Source organism: Mastigoproctus giganteus, chromosome 5 (genome assembly GCF_048544385.1).
Source record: "Mastigoproctus giganteus isolate SK-2022 chromosome 5, ASM4854438v1, whole genome shotgun sequence".
NCBI lineage: Eukaryota > Metazoa > Arthropoda > Arachnida > Uropygi > Thelyphonidae > Mastigoproctus > Mastigoproctus giganteus.
Genome location: NC_143579.1, coordinates 147,561,297 through 147,576,383, shown reverse-complemented (window position 1 = coordinate 147,576,383; position 15,087 = coordinate 147,561,297). Strand labels below are relative to the sequence as shown.

General features: G+C 38.8%; 1 protein-coding gene across 1 annotated transcript in view; it reads left to right on the top strand.

Annotated features, from left to right (window-relative positions):
* The window catches only part of LOC150085757 (uncharacterized), a 97,475-nt gene that overhangs the window by 56,724 nt on the left and 25,664 nt on the right, over window positions 1-15,087 (top strand). The window contains exons 14-17 of the mRNA XM_090374682.1: window positions 1,458-1,566; window positions 4,680-4,759; window positions 12,985-13,115; window positions 14,625-14,748. Of these exons, the coding sequence (XP_090230808.1) occupies window positions 1,458-1,566; window positions 4,680-4,759; window positions 12,985-13,115; window positions 14,625-14,748 (444 nt within the window). The remainder of the gene's footprint in view (window positions 1-1,457; window positions 1,567-4,679; window positions 4,760-12,984; window positions 13,116-14,624; window positions 14,749-15,087) is intronic.

The window sequence follows — 15,087 nt, the reverse complement described above, 5'->3', positions numbered from 1 at the left end:
ATGATTATTCCTTTGTATAAGGCTATGGTTAGATTGCATCTTGAGTATTGTATACTGGTCTGGAGGCCTCACTTTAGGAAGGATGTAGATCTGCTGAACAAAACGGTGCTCATACCTATAAAGGCTTCAGTTCTGCAAATTGCAGCGTCTCGTGACTAGGCACCTGCAGGGAGATCGTATTGAGGTGTTTAAAGCCTTGAATGAATTGAGTAAACTGAATGTTAATAATATTCTTCCACTTGCTGAGACTACACACATTAGGGGTGGTAAATTCAAGTTGAGGAAGGATGGTGTAGGATAGATTTGCCGAAGTTTGCCTTCAGCCTTAGAAGTCATATTGCTGATGCTATATAAGCTTGATTTCTTGCATCATTTGCCCTACTACTGCTACTACCATCTCAATCAGATTTCCTCGCAGTGCCACGTCTCCAGGCACTGTAATTTGCACCACTGAAGCTTTCTTGCTAGACACACACTTCTGATCTCGTTCACTAATCTCATTGCTATTCTCTGTGCCCGTTCTAGAAGATGCATATCTTTCCTAAAATGAGACTTCCAAAACTGTACGAATCTAGCTTAAGCATTGTCTTATGGGCAATGCTTAGGTTACACACTACATACAGTTATGGAAATTATGAAAAAATGATGACTTTTAAGCATTAGCCACCAGGAAGTGGTTAGACTTCATCATTAGGCTAACGAGATAATCAGCGTCTTATCCCTGCTGGCAAAATTCCTATATATTGTTGACAAAACCTCTGTCCTGGCAATCCTTTTTAGCTGCTCAGAGAACTGCATATCTGACTGCACAGTTATCCCCAGGATAATTGTGCAGTCAGATATGAAGATCAATTTTTTTTTCATTTTCCATTGTCGTGAGTCTAGTACCTCAAGTTAGTAAGTTAATCTGGGATGGGATTACTGCTATCCAAATGCAGTACTTTGCGTTTGTCAATGTTAAACTTCAGTTGCCACCTCTCTGTTTTACCTAATATCCTAACATACAAGAGCTAATTTAATGAATATATGCATTTTGTGGAAGAACTGGCATAATAAACTTATACGTTTTTGATTAAACTTGTGAAGGACCTTACGTGGAATAATTACTAAGGTCCTTCTGATATTCTTTTTCCATAAGACCTTGCCCTAGGGGCTCCCATCTGGTGAGTATGGGCTTGGCACACCCAAGGTCCTGAGCTGGACATCATCTTTCTTGGTGATTCCCTTTTATCCCCCCTCTCTCTCTCTCTTAGGGTAACTGGGGAATTATTTTTGGCTGGTGCAGCATAAGCCTCAGGCTTCCTTGTACCATATGGCTAATAATAATAATATTTATACTTAGTTGATCATCGCTCTGTTTTTCCCTTCACCATTAATGTGCAGTGAATTAGATTAGTACAATATTGCATTTTTTAAACCGTTATGATTGTAAGAAAATAAGGGCTTTTTTTTAATAGATAACTGCTGCTGTGTGCATGGAAGGACAATCTACAAATTCGGATATGCGTGAAGTGGAAGAGGAGTTAGATTACGATCCCAATGTACCAAATCCCATGCTCCTTTACAGTAAGTATTGCACGCCGCAAAAGAAAAATATTTTCACCTTGATAAAATTAATAGAGAAAAGGTGTTATACACTCTTCTCTTCGACACAATGGCGCAATGCATCCTTATCATTGTGATGCAGATTGAAACGAGAACAGCGCTGAAACGTCATTTATTAAACTTGAATAAGCTTTGAATAGTTCTGTCACAATTTTTATCGAAGAATGGTTATGCGCATCGTTTGCTGTTCCATATCTACCCAAAGGAATTTTTGGGACGAGGAATTAAACGGACATTTAATTCCAGTTCGGTTTAATTCACTTGACAGAGTGAAACTCACAAACACGACTGTTTCTCACACCAGTGAAAAAAAATGCAGGAAAATGATTCTCGTTCTGTTTCGGATTTATACACGACTGCATCGCGAATGAAGTTTTCCCGAAAATATACGGTAGTTTTTCCAGTTATTTGTAAATTCTCAATTTTCAACACTACAGGTCCGCTGAACGCGATTCCCAGCTGAAACAAATAGTTGGTCGTCTTTTAAAAGAAATAAAGCGACCAGCCGTAAACTGGATCATGCAATTAATCTGCCTCTCGTGAATAATCAGAATTTGAGTTTCATTCGAATACCGAATGATGTTGAGCGGGTTGCACAGTCAAAAAAAAAAAAAGAATTCGACGTGTTTCGCATAGAAATTAGCTTCCACAAGGTGTTGGAAGGAAGCGCATGGTGGGCCCCCGTTCGAGGGAAGTGTGTTTAGACCTGCTCTTGAAAAATAAACGGGTGAATTTTTGCGTTAGTCGGGGTCATTTCCAAAGGATTTCTGGTTCCTGAACGACAAAACTTTAGAAAAATGTGGAAACACTCTCCGAATATTTTTCGTCCAGATTATGTGAAAAGAAAGGAACGGGTGGAATTTCTCAAATGATTCACTGAAACTAGATGGCAAGTATTTAATTCACTCTAAATATTCACCCAATACTTCTGCTTGTTACAATCCTTCGGAAAAGTTGTAAAACATTTTACGAAATCTTTTACGACTTTGCCTAGTTTCGCTTTGGATGTATTTCGATCGAAGTTTCTAAAACTTTTCATTAGTCGTTGTGCTTGCGGGCGAGTTGAAAGAGAAGTAGCAGAATTCGAATAAGTCAATATGGATCAAAATGATCATGGGACCGCAGTAATAAAAACCTATCTGAAACATGACATTTCAACAATGCACCTATCTGCTGGAAATAAAGCCATGAACAAGGATAATAAAATGAATCTTCCTCTCATATCCTACTTCCCATCTTTTTAATGATAATATATACAATTAAATTTAACAACTGTTCATTGGATAAAGTGCTACGACTAGAACTTCTGTCCTTCTTACAGACAAAGTCTCCTATACAGTTCTTCTTATGAGTTGATTGGAAGAGTTGCTTGAGTTTTTTTTTATGAAACTTCAGAATCTTAGGCCAAATTCCGCTGTATGTATTATGTCTGCACGAGTTACGCTCAGGCCAAACTGCATGTTATGCGAGCTGAAAAACCACTTTCTCTGTCTGAGATCAGCTCGCTAAGGCCCTAGTTGAAGAGGTCATTAAAAATACCTGCATTCTTCGATTGGATTCGAAACTGCGGTACTGTCACAAAGGATGCCTGGAAGATAACGTGTGTAAGAACAGAATTGATGCTCTCTTTTGATTAATATTACACGCGTTTTCGTTGTCCATCTACGTACAGCGATGCAATTGTCTTTTATTATGTTTGACAGTGTGGAAATGGAAAGTCATTACAGTATTTGAAAGAAATATTCCTCGTTATTTCTTACAGTGAACGTGTGTGGATTCTTGTTTGCATTAGATTTTTCCATCTTTATATCTCATTACAATTAACATGACTTAGTTTTGCCAGTGAAATAACAGTCCTAGTGAATTTTTTGTTTACTCTATATAAACAACTAGTTAATAATATTCCAAGGATTTAAAGAAACCATAAATTGAATATTTTTGTAAAAGTACTCTGTGTAGTCAAAAATACTTCCTTTAGCATTAATATGAATTGGATTATGTTTTTGATAAGTAGCAGCTGAGCTACAGCATGCCAGTCTATCATTTAAGTGTATGCTATGTTTTCTGCGTCTTGAAAGCCCTTTAGAACAGCAGTTCCCAAACTGTGGTACGCTCGGTTTTGTTTTTTTTTTTTTGAAGTGGAATGCGAAATATAGGTGACACATGTCGACGATGCCACTTAGCCTCAGAAACAAAACAAACATCTAGCATCACCGCAGGATGCAATGTGACCATCCAGACAGAGTACACTCGCAGACACGACCAGGTGGCCAGAATAATGCGTGAGAAGCTAGCGCAAAAATACCAACTGATCAAACAAAGTTTACCGTATTTCAAGTACGAGTCACGAGCCGTCCTAGAGACCTCTACTCACAGACTATACTGGGACCATGCATAACGGACAAGGCAATTCCGCACAACAGACCAGATATAACCCTCATTAAGAAGAAGGAAATGGCAACCAGACTGGTGAAATGAACAAAATGATCGACAGCAGTGCCCAACACTGGCAGCCTCCCGAAAAGATCAGGAAGTACTGAGACCTAAGACAGGAAGTCAAAGAAATGTGGCATATGGAACAATTAATGACCACCACGATCACCGTATCAACCACCGGCAACGTGCCAAAGAGCCTCCATAAGAACCTACCAACAATTGGCCTCCCAGAGAACACTTACATGGAACTCCAGAATGCTATAATAGTAACCGAACACAACCAATCATCCCACGCACCACTACCTTTTCCGAGATGAAAAAAAAAACCATAAGGAGAAGAAAGAGATAACAATGTCTAGAATAAGAGTGGAATGATATCAATTGGGATACCTCTGCAGGTGCAGTAAAATCAATTTCATGCAAGATTGCAGTTGTCATCGGAGCTGAAGTTGAATCTATTATTTATTAAAATTGAACTTAGTACTATGCGAGAAGTCCAGTAATAATTGTAGAAGATCCACTATTTAAGTTTTATCGATCTATTTAATTTATTTTTCGGATTTCAATAATAATTGGTTAAATTCAAAAGACTCCACTCCACTGCTGATACTGATTAGGAATATTTTTCTCTCTTTTAGTAAGTGGAAGCAGATCCGAGGTGCAGAATCGGGTGGAAAACAGAATAGCAGATAAGCTGGTAAAGGAGACGGCAGAGGCAGTAAGGCGTTTCCCATCAATATTGAAATTTATTTCTTTAATTTATTTCTTTAATTATGACATTCATTTTCAGTTCATCTCGCAGTTCTAGTACCGCAACACAATTATTCAATACTACAGAAAATAGTGTGTGTGTGTGTGTGTGTGTGTGTGTGTGTGTGTGTGTGTGTGTGTGTGTGTGTGTGTGTGTGTGTGTGTGTGTGTTAAGCGTCAAAAGCAACGATGAAGCGTCAGAATATGGTATTATGAATTACATATAGTCGATTTGATTTAAACCATGTTAATAAAAAAAACCAATAAAAATTCTTCGCGCCACTAAAAAACTAAACTATTATATTAGGGTCACCCGGTAATTTCTTACATATTCTCATATATGCATTATGCCTGTAAATTGCGTGTGTTCTCTGGTCGGTTTGCCTGCTTTTCCTGGACGAAAAACCTCAATTTCTAGGGGAAAAACCTTGCTGTCTACCTGAGACCGACTAAATCAGCCACGCAGTGGAAAAAAGCCATTAAAATTCCTCGCGTCATCGACAGGATTCGAACAGGGGCCTTTTCCACCCGGTGTGGGGAGGATGGTGACGATACCACTGGCAGGATTCTAATCTGGGCATTTTGGAGGATTGGGAGGACAACAATTATGTTTAGGATTATTTAAATCTCCTAATAATTCCTTGGTCCATTTTTCTACAGACGTTGCAATATTCAAAAGCATTCCTCAACATTGTGACTGTTTCCTAAAAGACTGATATCCTCTAATCTACTTCTGTTGCTTTTCATTTTCTTAAATGATATGGACACAAGGAAATGCAAGGAAGCCCATAGTGCCCTATCGATTATTTATCGACAATTGCTTGTAGAGATACGTAGGACATTTGCTTGTAGAGAAAGGTCATAAAAGATTGCACTTGGAACACTGTGCTCAAGTACGGAGACCGCAGCAAGAAAAAAAAAAAAACATCAATCTTCTTGAAAGGATCCAAAGACGAGAAACGCGTCTGGTGAGATTGGCAAACATAAGGAAAGAAAAATCGAAAACGTGGGCTACAGAGCTTTGAAACTAGAAACCTTAGTGGAGACTTGATTGAGCTGTATTGGGCTCTGGGAGGAGACAGTAAAATGGATGAGGATGAAATCTTCACTATTATAAACGATTCCAGATCTGAGGGTATTAAATTCAAATTACAGGTGAAGAGGTTTAAACTAGATTGCGAGCAGTTTTCTTTTAGCCAGCGAGTTGCTAATTATTGAAACAAGTTGCCTCCATAGGTGGTTAAGACTGACAGCTTGAGGAAATTCAAAGCTCAGCTGGATAGATATCAACTTAAGGAGGGAATCAAATAGGTAGTTTATTCATTTATTTTATAATATTTCTTTCTTTGTCATTATTTTATTATATTTTGGCTGGTGCTGCAAAAACCTCGTCCTTCCTTGCACCACATGGCTAGTACTAATTATTGTAAAGCTCTACGTGAGAGATGAGGATAAGTTATCCTATGATTATAGACATGGTGTGCTCATGATAATGATGTAAAATTCGTGGATCTGCACTTTAAAAATTACATACAGAATAAAGAGAGAATCTATTTTATTCTCTTCGCTGCTTGTTACTAGTTCCTTGGATAATGCAAAGAGAACATATCAGTGTTTGATGTTTTACTGTTTTCCTCCTTATAAATATAAGTACAACATACATGATAAGACAACATCTATATAGATCTATGGTTGATTAACGTAAGTAAATAAATAGATGCATTAATTTATTTTACAATTTTTATTATCATTTATTTAGATTATTGGTCGAATTCCAAAAATAACGATGCTCTGTTTTGTTCATTTGTATGGATATCTGTTATAAGATGCTTCTAGTTTAGGGGATCGTTAATTCATCCGCCTTAATTCAACAAAGAATCATACGCCATGTTGTAATATTTGCAGTAGCTTTCATAGTATTTGGGCATGAAACAAATAATAACAAAAAAATTTGCGGCATGTATGGTAACGTTTATTTCTCATGGAAACTGAGACAACTGTTTTTTGTAATTGGTTATCCAGTTTTCTCTCTGAACGCTCACTGCCGGTGATAGTAGATGGCTCTCTGTCTTCTAACTTCTTCACTAATGCTAGTGTTCCAGAAGGTTCAGTTCTTTCTCCCACCCTGCAATGGTAGCATTCACCTTCCAGTTTGAGAAACCTTGCCATGCTCAAACAGCTTCAACTTCTCGAATATCTGCAATCAATTCCTTAAATGCCGATCTCCAGGTAATTCTCCAGTGGGGCAAAGACAACTTAGTTGATTTCAATCCTTCTAAAACTCAGTCTTCTCTTATATCTCGCAAAAAGGATTCTTCTGCTCCCGTGCTTATCTTTAGTGACACTCCGATTTCTAGGCAAAATGATATCTCTTTTGGGGATTACCCTGACTTCTAATCTCTCTTGGCACAAGCAGATTACAAATATTGCTTCCTCTGCATCTAAAAAACTTGGTTTTCTCTTTCGCTGTCGGCGTTACTTTTCTTCCAAACAGCTGCTCACTCTGTATAAATCGCAAATCCGCCCTGCCATGGAATATTGTTCCCACATCTGAGGTGGTGCCCCCAAAACCTCTCTCAGGCTTCTTGATTCCATTCAGAAGAGGGCAGTTAGGTTAATTAATGATTCATCTCTAACAGTCTCTCCACTCGCTTTCTCATAGACGTACTGTTTCTGCAGCATGCCTCTTCTACAGATACTTCCATGGACACTGTTCTTCTGAATTGGCTTCTATAATTCCCGCTCACTCTTTCAAAACAGTCCAAACACGTGCCGCCACCAGCCAACATCCATTTACTGTCCAACTTCAAACTCACAGAACCAACTTTTCATATTCCTCGTTTATTCATTCAACTGCCGTTTTCTGGAACAACCTTCCTTCATACGTATTTCCTGAAAATTACAGTCTACAGAAGTTCAAGTCCAATGTCAACAAATATCATCTTTCGTCTTATCAACCTCCAACCCAAGCACGGTACTAAATACTATAGGTTCTAATACCTCTTGTTTTCATAAAAACAAATCTCAAATTTTTCATTCAGTGAACAGGAAAATCGACCACAGAACACACGTCATTAACGTAATACAAATATGCAGTGCAATGTGGTCTGAGTTGTTGATATGCCTATAACCCTACAATAATAACCTTAAATTTATTCAAACTACCCACATCCACAACACTAGATAGACGTATACTTCAACAATCGATTACTGGCTGAAAGAAAATTTTCTCACATCTATCTTGCAACCATCATTTTTATTGTATTATTCTCCTTCTATGTAAGGCCTTTTTCTGATTTCAGGAGAATAAAAAAATAAAAGTTTCCTTTTCCAATTTAAAATTGTCGTGTCTTCTTATGCGTGTCGTTCCATGAAAGAGTAAGGATGCTATCAGCAAATCTTAATATTTAAAATTTCATTCTGTTTTATGGATATACTTTTGCAGTTGTGCCATCATCTTGTTTCATCGCTTTTGCCATGACCTCTTCAAATAAAGATTGAAAATAAAGACAGCAATACTAAAAGAACGCTTGGTCTTGATTTATTTAATCATCTTGTAATAGTAGCACGTACTGTATGTTCTTGTACAAGGCTGAGGAAGATTACGAGAAGCCTTTGGCTAAGAATGCGAAGAAAGGTAGGAAAGAATTCTTTGTTTAGTTAACAATAGAAAGAAAGGGACGAACCGTATCGGTCTTATAGTTATGCCATCTGTATTGCTGAATAAATATTTTGAATCTACATTATGCATTCATGTGTGAAGAAGTTTATAGAGATGGAGATAACGTAACTATATTTAATTCTACCTGGGAGCTAAGTGACTTTGTGATTACTGAGAAGGAACGGAAAAGAAACTGGCTGTTGAATCTAAACGTAAATAAGGCACTTAGGCCTGACAGAATCTATCTAGTGATATTTCAAGAAACAGCAAAAGAGACAAGAAAACCTTTAGCCATAATTATGAGAGTATCCTTGGAATTAGGGGAATTACCTACGATATTGGTGAAGGCATATCAAGTTTAATATCGAAGTTGATCATGATACAAAGTTGGAAAGGCGGGTAATGATTGCTGTTATTGGTGTTTAAGGGTTTTAGGCTCATCAGCAACTTGCACCGCCGTTTATTATGTCTATAAAATTGTGTCTTCACAGGACAATTTAAACGTGTTGTATGGGCTGAAAAATCGGATATAGCTCATGAGGGAAACCAACTTCCTCCGCCTCAGATCGGCTAACTACAGCCTCCATTGAAGAGGGCCTCGTGGGTAGCAGAGTTGGTAGAATCGGCGTCTTCCCCACGGCGATTCCACCAAATTGCACACATGCGGAAAAGATCTGAGTTCGAATTCCGTAGCTGACGGGAGGAATTTTTATGGGTCTTTTTCACAAGGTGGCTGAGTTAATCTGTCTCGGGTGAGGGTAGCATGGGTTTTTTCCCGGAAACGCGTGTTTTTCGTCCAGCAGAACACACTGAATTTACAGACAATATACACTGAAAGGATAGAATTAATTGGGTTCCTCTCGCTAGCGACCGCTTGCCAAATATATTGGTTCACTGCATTCACGTAGACGGTAATTCGATGTCAGTATGGATAAACGTCGTGAGTTAACCGACTTTGAAAGAGGGATGATAGTGGATGCCCGACGCCTGCGCCATTCTATTGCGGAGATGGTACAGAAATTGCACTATCCCCGTTCGACAATATCACGAGTGTATCGGGAATACGTCATTTCTGGAATAACATCTCATTGTGGACTGCTCTTTGGGGAAGAAACGTGGTGGATGAACGTGGTCGTTGACGTCTGTTTCGCATTGTTTCAGCCAACCGGAGAGCGACAGTGGCACAAATCACCCACCGCCGTCTTCAACGAGAGAGGTGACAGAAACGTCTCCACCAAGATCTTCAGGCGATCATTAGCCACAATAAGTTATGGGAGCCGCCGACTCACCAGAGTCCAATTGCTAACACCACAACACAGGATTTCATTCCTCACCTGGGCGAAAGAACATCGGCACTGGACCTTGGATGATTGGAGACGGGTCGCCTGGTCCGATGAGTCCTGTTTCCAGTTATTTCGAGCGGACGGGAAGGTGGGTATCTGGCGGAAACCGCACGACGCTATGCACTTGTCGTATCAACTGTTCAGGCAGGTGACGGTCGGTAATGGTCTGGGCCGTCTTCAACAGTCCAGGTTACGTGTCCATCCTTGCAGACCATCTGCATCCCTTCATGGTCATCGTGCACCCACAGCGCAACGGACTCTTCCAGCAGGACAGCGTAGCTCCCTACAGAGCCGTGGTGACTAGAACATGGTTCGAAGAGCATTCCGCAGATTTTTCCACCATAGAATAGCTTCTCCGTTCACCGGACATGAACTCTATGGAGCATCTTTGGGATGCTGTGGAAAGGTCCGTTCGAGTTTTCAATCCTTCACCCAGGAATGCAACGAAGATCGCAAGCCTGTTCCTACAGTTCGCGGTCCTACTATAGAAACTGGTTTGCGATCCCAGGCTTACTCGAGCCTCACCTTATATCTTTCAACAGACACTCTAAGATGTACTATACTCTTCATTCTTATTTCTCTGAAATTATTAGGGCAATCTGAGGATGTAGGAGAAACTACTTCTAAACATACTACTATAGGTACTAGGTATTCAGGTATTACTCCTACTCCATTAGCCATTTATCTCACTTCGCTATCGTCATGTTTCTGTTTGCGTTATCTTAATAATAGCTAATTGGCTATTTATAGGTGTTTTTACAACATTTTACTGCGTCCAACACATAGGGGTCGCCACATGGTAATTCTCACTAGAGGGCCATACATTACCCAAAACACCATTTCCTTTTTTGGCTACAATCGGCTATACATGGTTCGTCGGCTTGGACATGGTAAATATGCATTATGCCTCTTTCCTGCTTTAATTTCTAAACTGACATCCTTCGTTCTCTGTCGGGTCAACGATGATCAATGAACACTCTGCAGTATTTTTAAAAATCTTTCCTATTGTATTATAGTTTAGATAATTCAATTTATTTAACCTCACAATTTATTTAAAGAAACTTCTGTTTTATCTTATACTATACAAATTACATAATTGGTTATTCAACCTCAAAATTGATTTCGCTTTAGTGCATATTGATCATTACAGAAACAGAGAACCCCTTATCGCTGTGTTACTTTCAGTTTGGGTGGTTGACCCCAGACGAAGTCACCTAAATTGTGCGTAAGCAACGATAAGTTTTGTATGTTAACTTTTGTATGTTATATTATCCTATGCGTTTTCTATAGATCTATTTAGGTATGTATCTTAATATGATTATCTTACAATAATCTTCCCCATTATAATATAAAAATACGATATATATGTATATGTATGCACACACACACACACTGTCCGATCAAAATATTATGACCATCTTTTCCGAAGTTTAGAAATCGGCCATTCTTCCCTACCTGGTGGCACACATGTCATGGTGAGAGCCATAAATGTGATATTGCAGGTTTATGCAATGCGGTCCATACGATTTACTTGATCAACATGGGCAAAGGACGTGATCTGACATCCTTTGAAAAAAAGGATGATTGTCGGGTACCAGTCATGGCTTGGATTATTACGGATACTGCTGATCATGTGGGCTGTTCATGGAGTGCTGTAGTTAAGGTGTTCCAAGAGTGGATGGATAATGGACAGAGCTACAATAGTCACCGGGCGAATGGCGGGTGCCCATACCTCATTGATAGTCATGATGAATGTAGGCTGTCCCGCCTTGTGCCAGCCGATAGAGGGAAAACGGCGGAATGGATTTTTTTTTTTTTTTTTTTTTTTGCTGGCACCAAAGGACATTTCTGGCCTTTTACAGGCCAGAAATGTTCTGTATTCAACGCAGTATACAAAGGCACAGTTGAACTGACGTTCAGGTGCCGTCCTACATAAGATACCGTACATGTCTACATGGCCGTGGACTTTAGCCAGGGGCAACCAGTGGTGTTTCCAAGACCCCGATCCAACGAACCCTCCTCTTCCCTTGAATAGATGTCCGGTAAGGTATCCATGCTAACGGCCACCCATTCCGAACGGTGCCTTAAGTTTGCATCTGAACGGCGTCATTGGACCATTGATAACTGGAAAATTGTTGGCCTTTTCCAATGAATCAGTGTTTCCTGACGTGCTGTGTGGATTGTAGATGGAAGCTACCGTCGTGGTCTAACAGGTACAAGCAAGTAGCGGCAGTGTTTTAGTATGGGAGATCTTTTCCTAAGAATTTCTTGGAGCCCCATGCCTTAGAATGCACTGTAAATGTTAAAAACTACTTCTGCATTGTGGCTGATCAGGTACATTCCTTCATGACTGTCTTCCTGGAAGGTACGTGTGTTCCAATAGGATAATGTGCCGCATTACCAATACTGTTCGAGAGTGGTTCACCGAGTACGTTTCTCCTTCCACCCCCAATGTATGCACTGTGACTCAATGCTTCCAGTAAGACAAATTCTATTGGAATGTAATCACTTCCAGATTGAGAGGACTTCAACCATAAAATCCCTTTTTCTCTTTCTGTGACTTTCTTTTAATCTTATTCCTTACGGAGTTATTCCAATATCTAGAGCGAATACAGCCATTTGACAAATTATAAATGAAATCCTTGAGTGCGTAATTTACTGCATTATAATATAAGACGAGGCACAATTTGGCCCTTGCAGCTCTTGTGCTTTTTAACACCCATTCCATCATCGTTGAACGCTCAGGTGACTTCCAGGTGCTACCTTGGCCTCCGATTTTCGCCAGATATGAACAGAACATGTTTGAGATTACGTGAATCGACATATCCAGCGTTTGGATCCTCCACGACGGACTATTGCAAATTTAAGGCAGCAACCCTTGCGAAAATGTTCAGAGGCCTTATAGATCTATGCCTCGCCGTGTGGAGAGGGTACTGGCGACAAGATGAGGAAATGCCCACTGTTAGATAGGCCGTCATAATGTTTTGACTAGACAGTGTATATCTTTGGCCCGGCAAGAATGGACCATTCCATTCTCTTCAGAAAATGTCATGCCGGCCTTCTTTCAAAGGCAAGTTGTATAGCACTCAACTTTCAGTATTGAATAAATAAACTAGTATGTGGCGCATTTTTGCGTGAATTCCTGAATTCTTCAGATTTATTGAGTAATCACTCCCTTTCTTCTTCCAGGCACGTGGAGAAATAAACAGTATGGAGACGATGATGGATAATATATTAAGTAAAGCGATAGAATGCATGATGAAAAATTCGAAACCTTTTACAATAAAGGCTGACGGTGGTTATCATTTATTGCTAATAAAGTAAGTGAGTTTCCCACATATATAATTATTTAAAGCTAGTTGAATAAAACTAAAGAAATAGTTGCGCATTTTATTTGTTTTCATTTGATTGCATTTCATTTAATAAAGGGATTAAAAGGCGCAATTTATATTTAAGTAAGAATTATTTATGCAGATGAATTTGTCAAAGAACAAACAAAATAGTTCTTCTTCTAATCAGAAAAAAGAATTAGATTATTCAGATATTATGCTGCATTTACAGTATATTGTTTTCTATGGTAAAACAATAAAACTAAACATAAAATTACAAGCTTATTATTTCGTCATTCTGGAAAAATATGCATAACATAAACACTAAGCCGTTTTCGGGAGGGGAAACCTTAAAGACATTCGCGATCCCTTTAGTATCGCAGTTTTTGATTGTGCAGGTGAATTGACCTCCATGGGTTTGAGTCCTTGTAGGCCTTTACAGTTCGTCCCACAATGTTCTATCACGTTCCTATCCAGGCCCGACGAGGGGGATTTTAGCCGGAACCACAGTTCTTCAAGGGGTCCAGCCCAGATTTTAATATTACATTTTTTATGCAATTATATTTATTTTTAATAATCGGCAAAATATCTACAAAGTTAAAATAATAAATATTTTTATTTTCTCATTTTTTATTTTATCGATTTATTATATATTAGAATTTACTTATTGCTATTTAAACTTCACATGTATATGTAGACACACACTCACATATAAATACAAGAGGATAGTCATGCACCTCGCATTCGTGATTCTTGTTAGCTCTCGACTTTCCTGCGCGTAACTATTGGCGTATCTGAGGGACTAGTGAGCGTATCAACATCTTACTGTTCCTCAAACATTGCAGTCACACACCAGACTTTGTAACAAAGAGAATGTCACGTTGCGAGGTGCATGGTCCCATTCCATAAAACTGCATTCCTTTTCGGAAGAATGCCGTTATCAAGGAAGTCTTGACAGCGCTTCTTCTGCAAGCAAGTGTGATATTATAGCCACGAACAACCATCGGTCAAACACAGCATGAAAAGCAAGCCGATTACTTCACAAATGGAATTCTGTTAGTAGTTTCAGAATGGAAACAACAGCGCAATGAAAATTATTCATGACGGCTTCTTGTAGTGGGATACTCTTGAAGTGTCGAGTAAGTCTGAGCCATTTCAAGAGTGGAAGAAAGTGTGCAGTTTGAGTGATTTATATTCGATAAACCCAGCTCTAACCCCGTTATACATCGCAGCTTACAGGTTATTTAACTCTTACCGTATTTTTAAAAATTAATCTAAGAATAAGTTTCTCAAATCTTTTCTAAGCGGGCGAAACTATTTTACATTTCATTTCTAGAACTTGCTGACTCTAATAGTTAATAAATATAATTAGAATTTTTATAATTTTAAATACACTTAAGTTCTGCATAATTTATGCGTAAACTAGTGTAGGTTAAGGTTCATCAGGATAGTCTGAGGATGCATTTCTCTTCATTATTTGGATCATTACTTTTCCTTTAGAACGAATCCCAGTGAACTATCTAATATGAGTGTAAGTGAGGGAGGTCTCAGATTCTCGCTCCCAGATGCCTGCGAGATGTTACCAGAAGAGAACTGTTCTTCTAATGGATCAATAGGAATAAAGGTATGGTAGCGAAATCCGAGCATTCAGCCTTCGTGAGTTATTGTATTTTATTATTAAAATGATATAATTATTATTTTATCCCCATCTTTATAAGCTGCAATTTATTAAAACTGTTCGAGAAGACTCTGCTGCCAATTCTTTTCATGCATTGTTTCTCGAAAATACCTCCATATTTACACACAGTGATTCCAAAGGGATCGACTCTGACAAATTTTAATGGACACCCTATTTCGGATCCAGACGACTCTAAACGCCAAAGGACAGTATTAAAGTAATATTTTTGACACTAAATTTGCTTTCTACACAAATCAATGTCTTTATGACAATACTTGAAAGTTA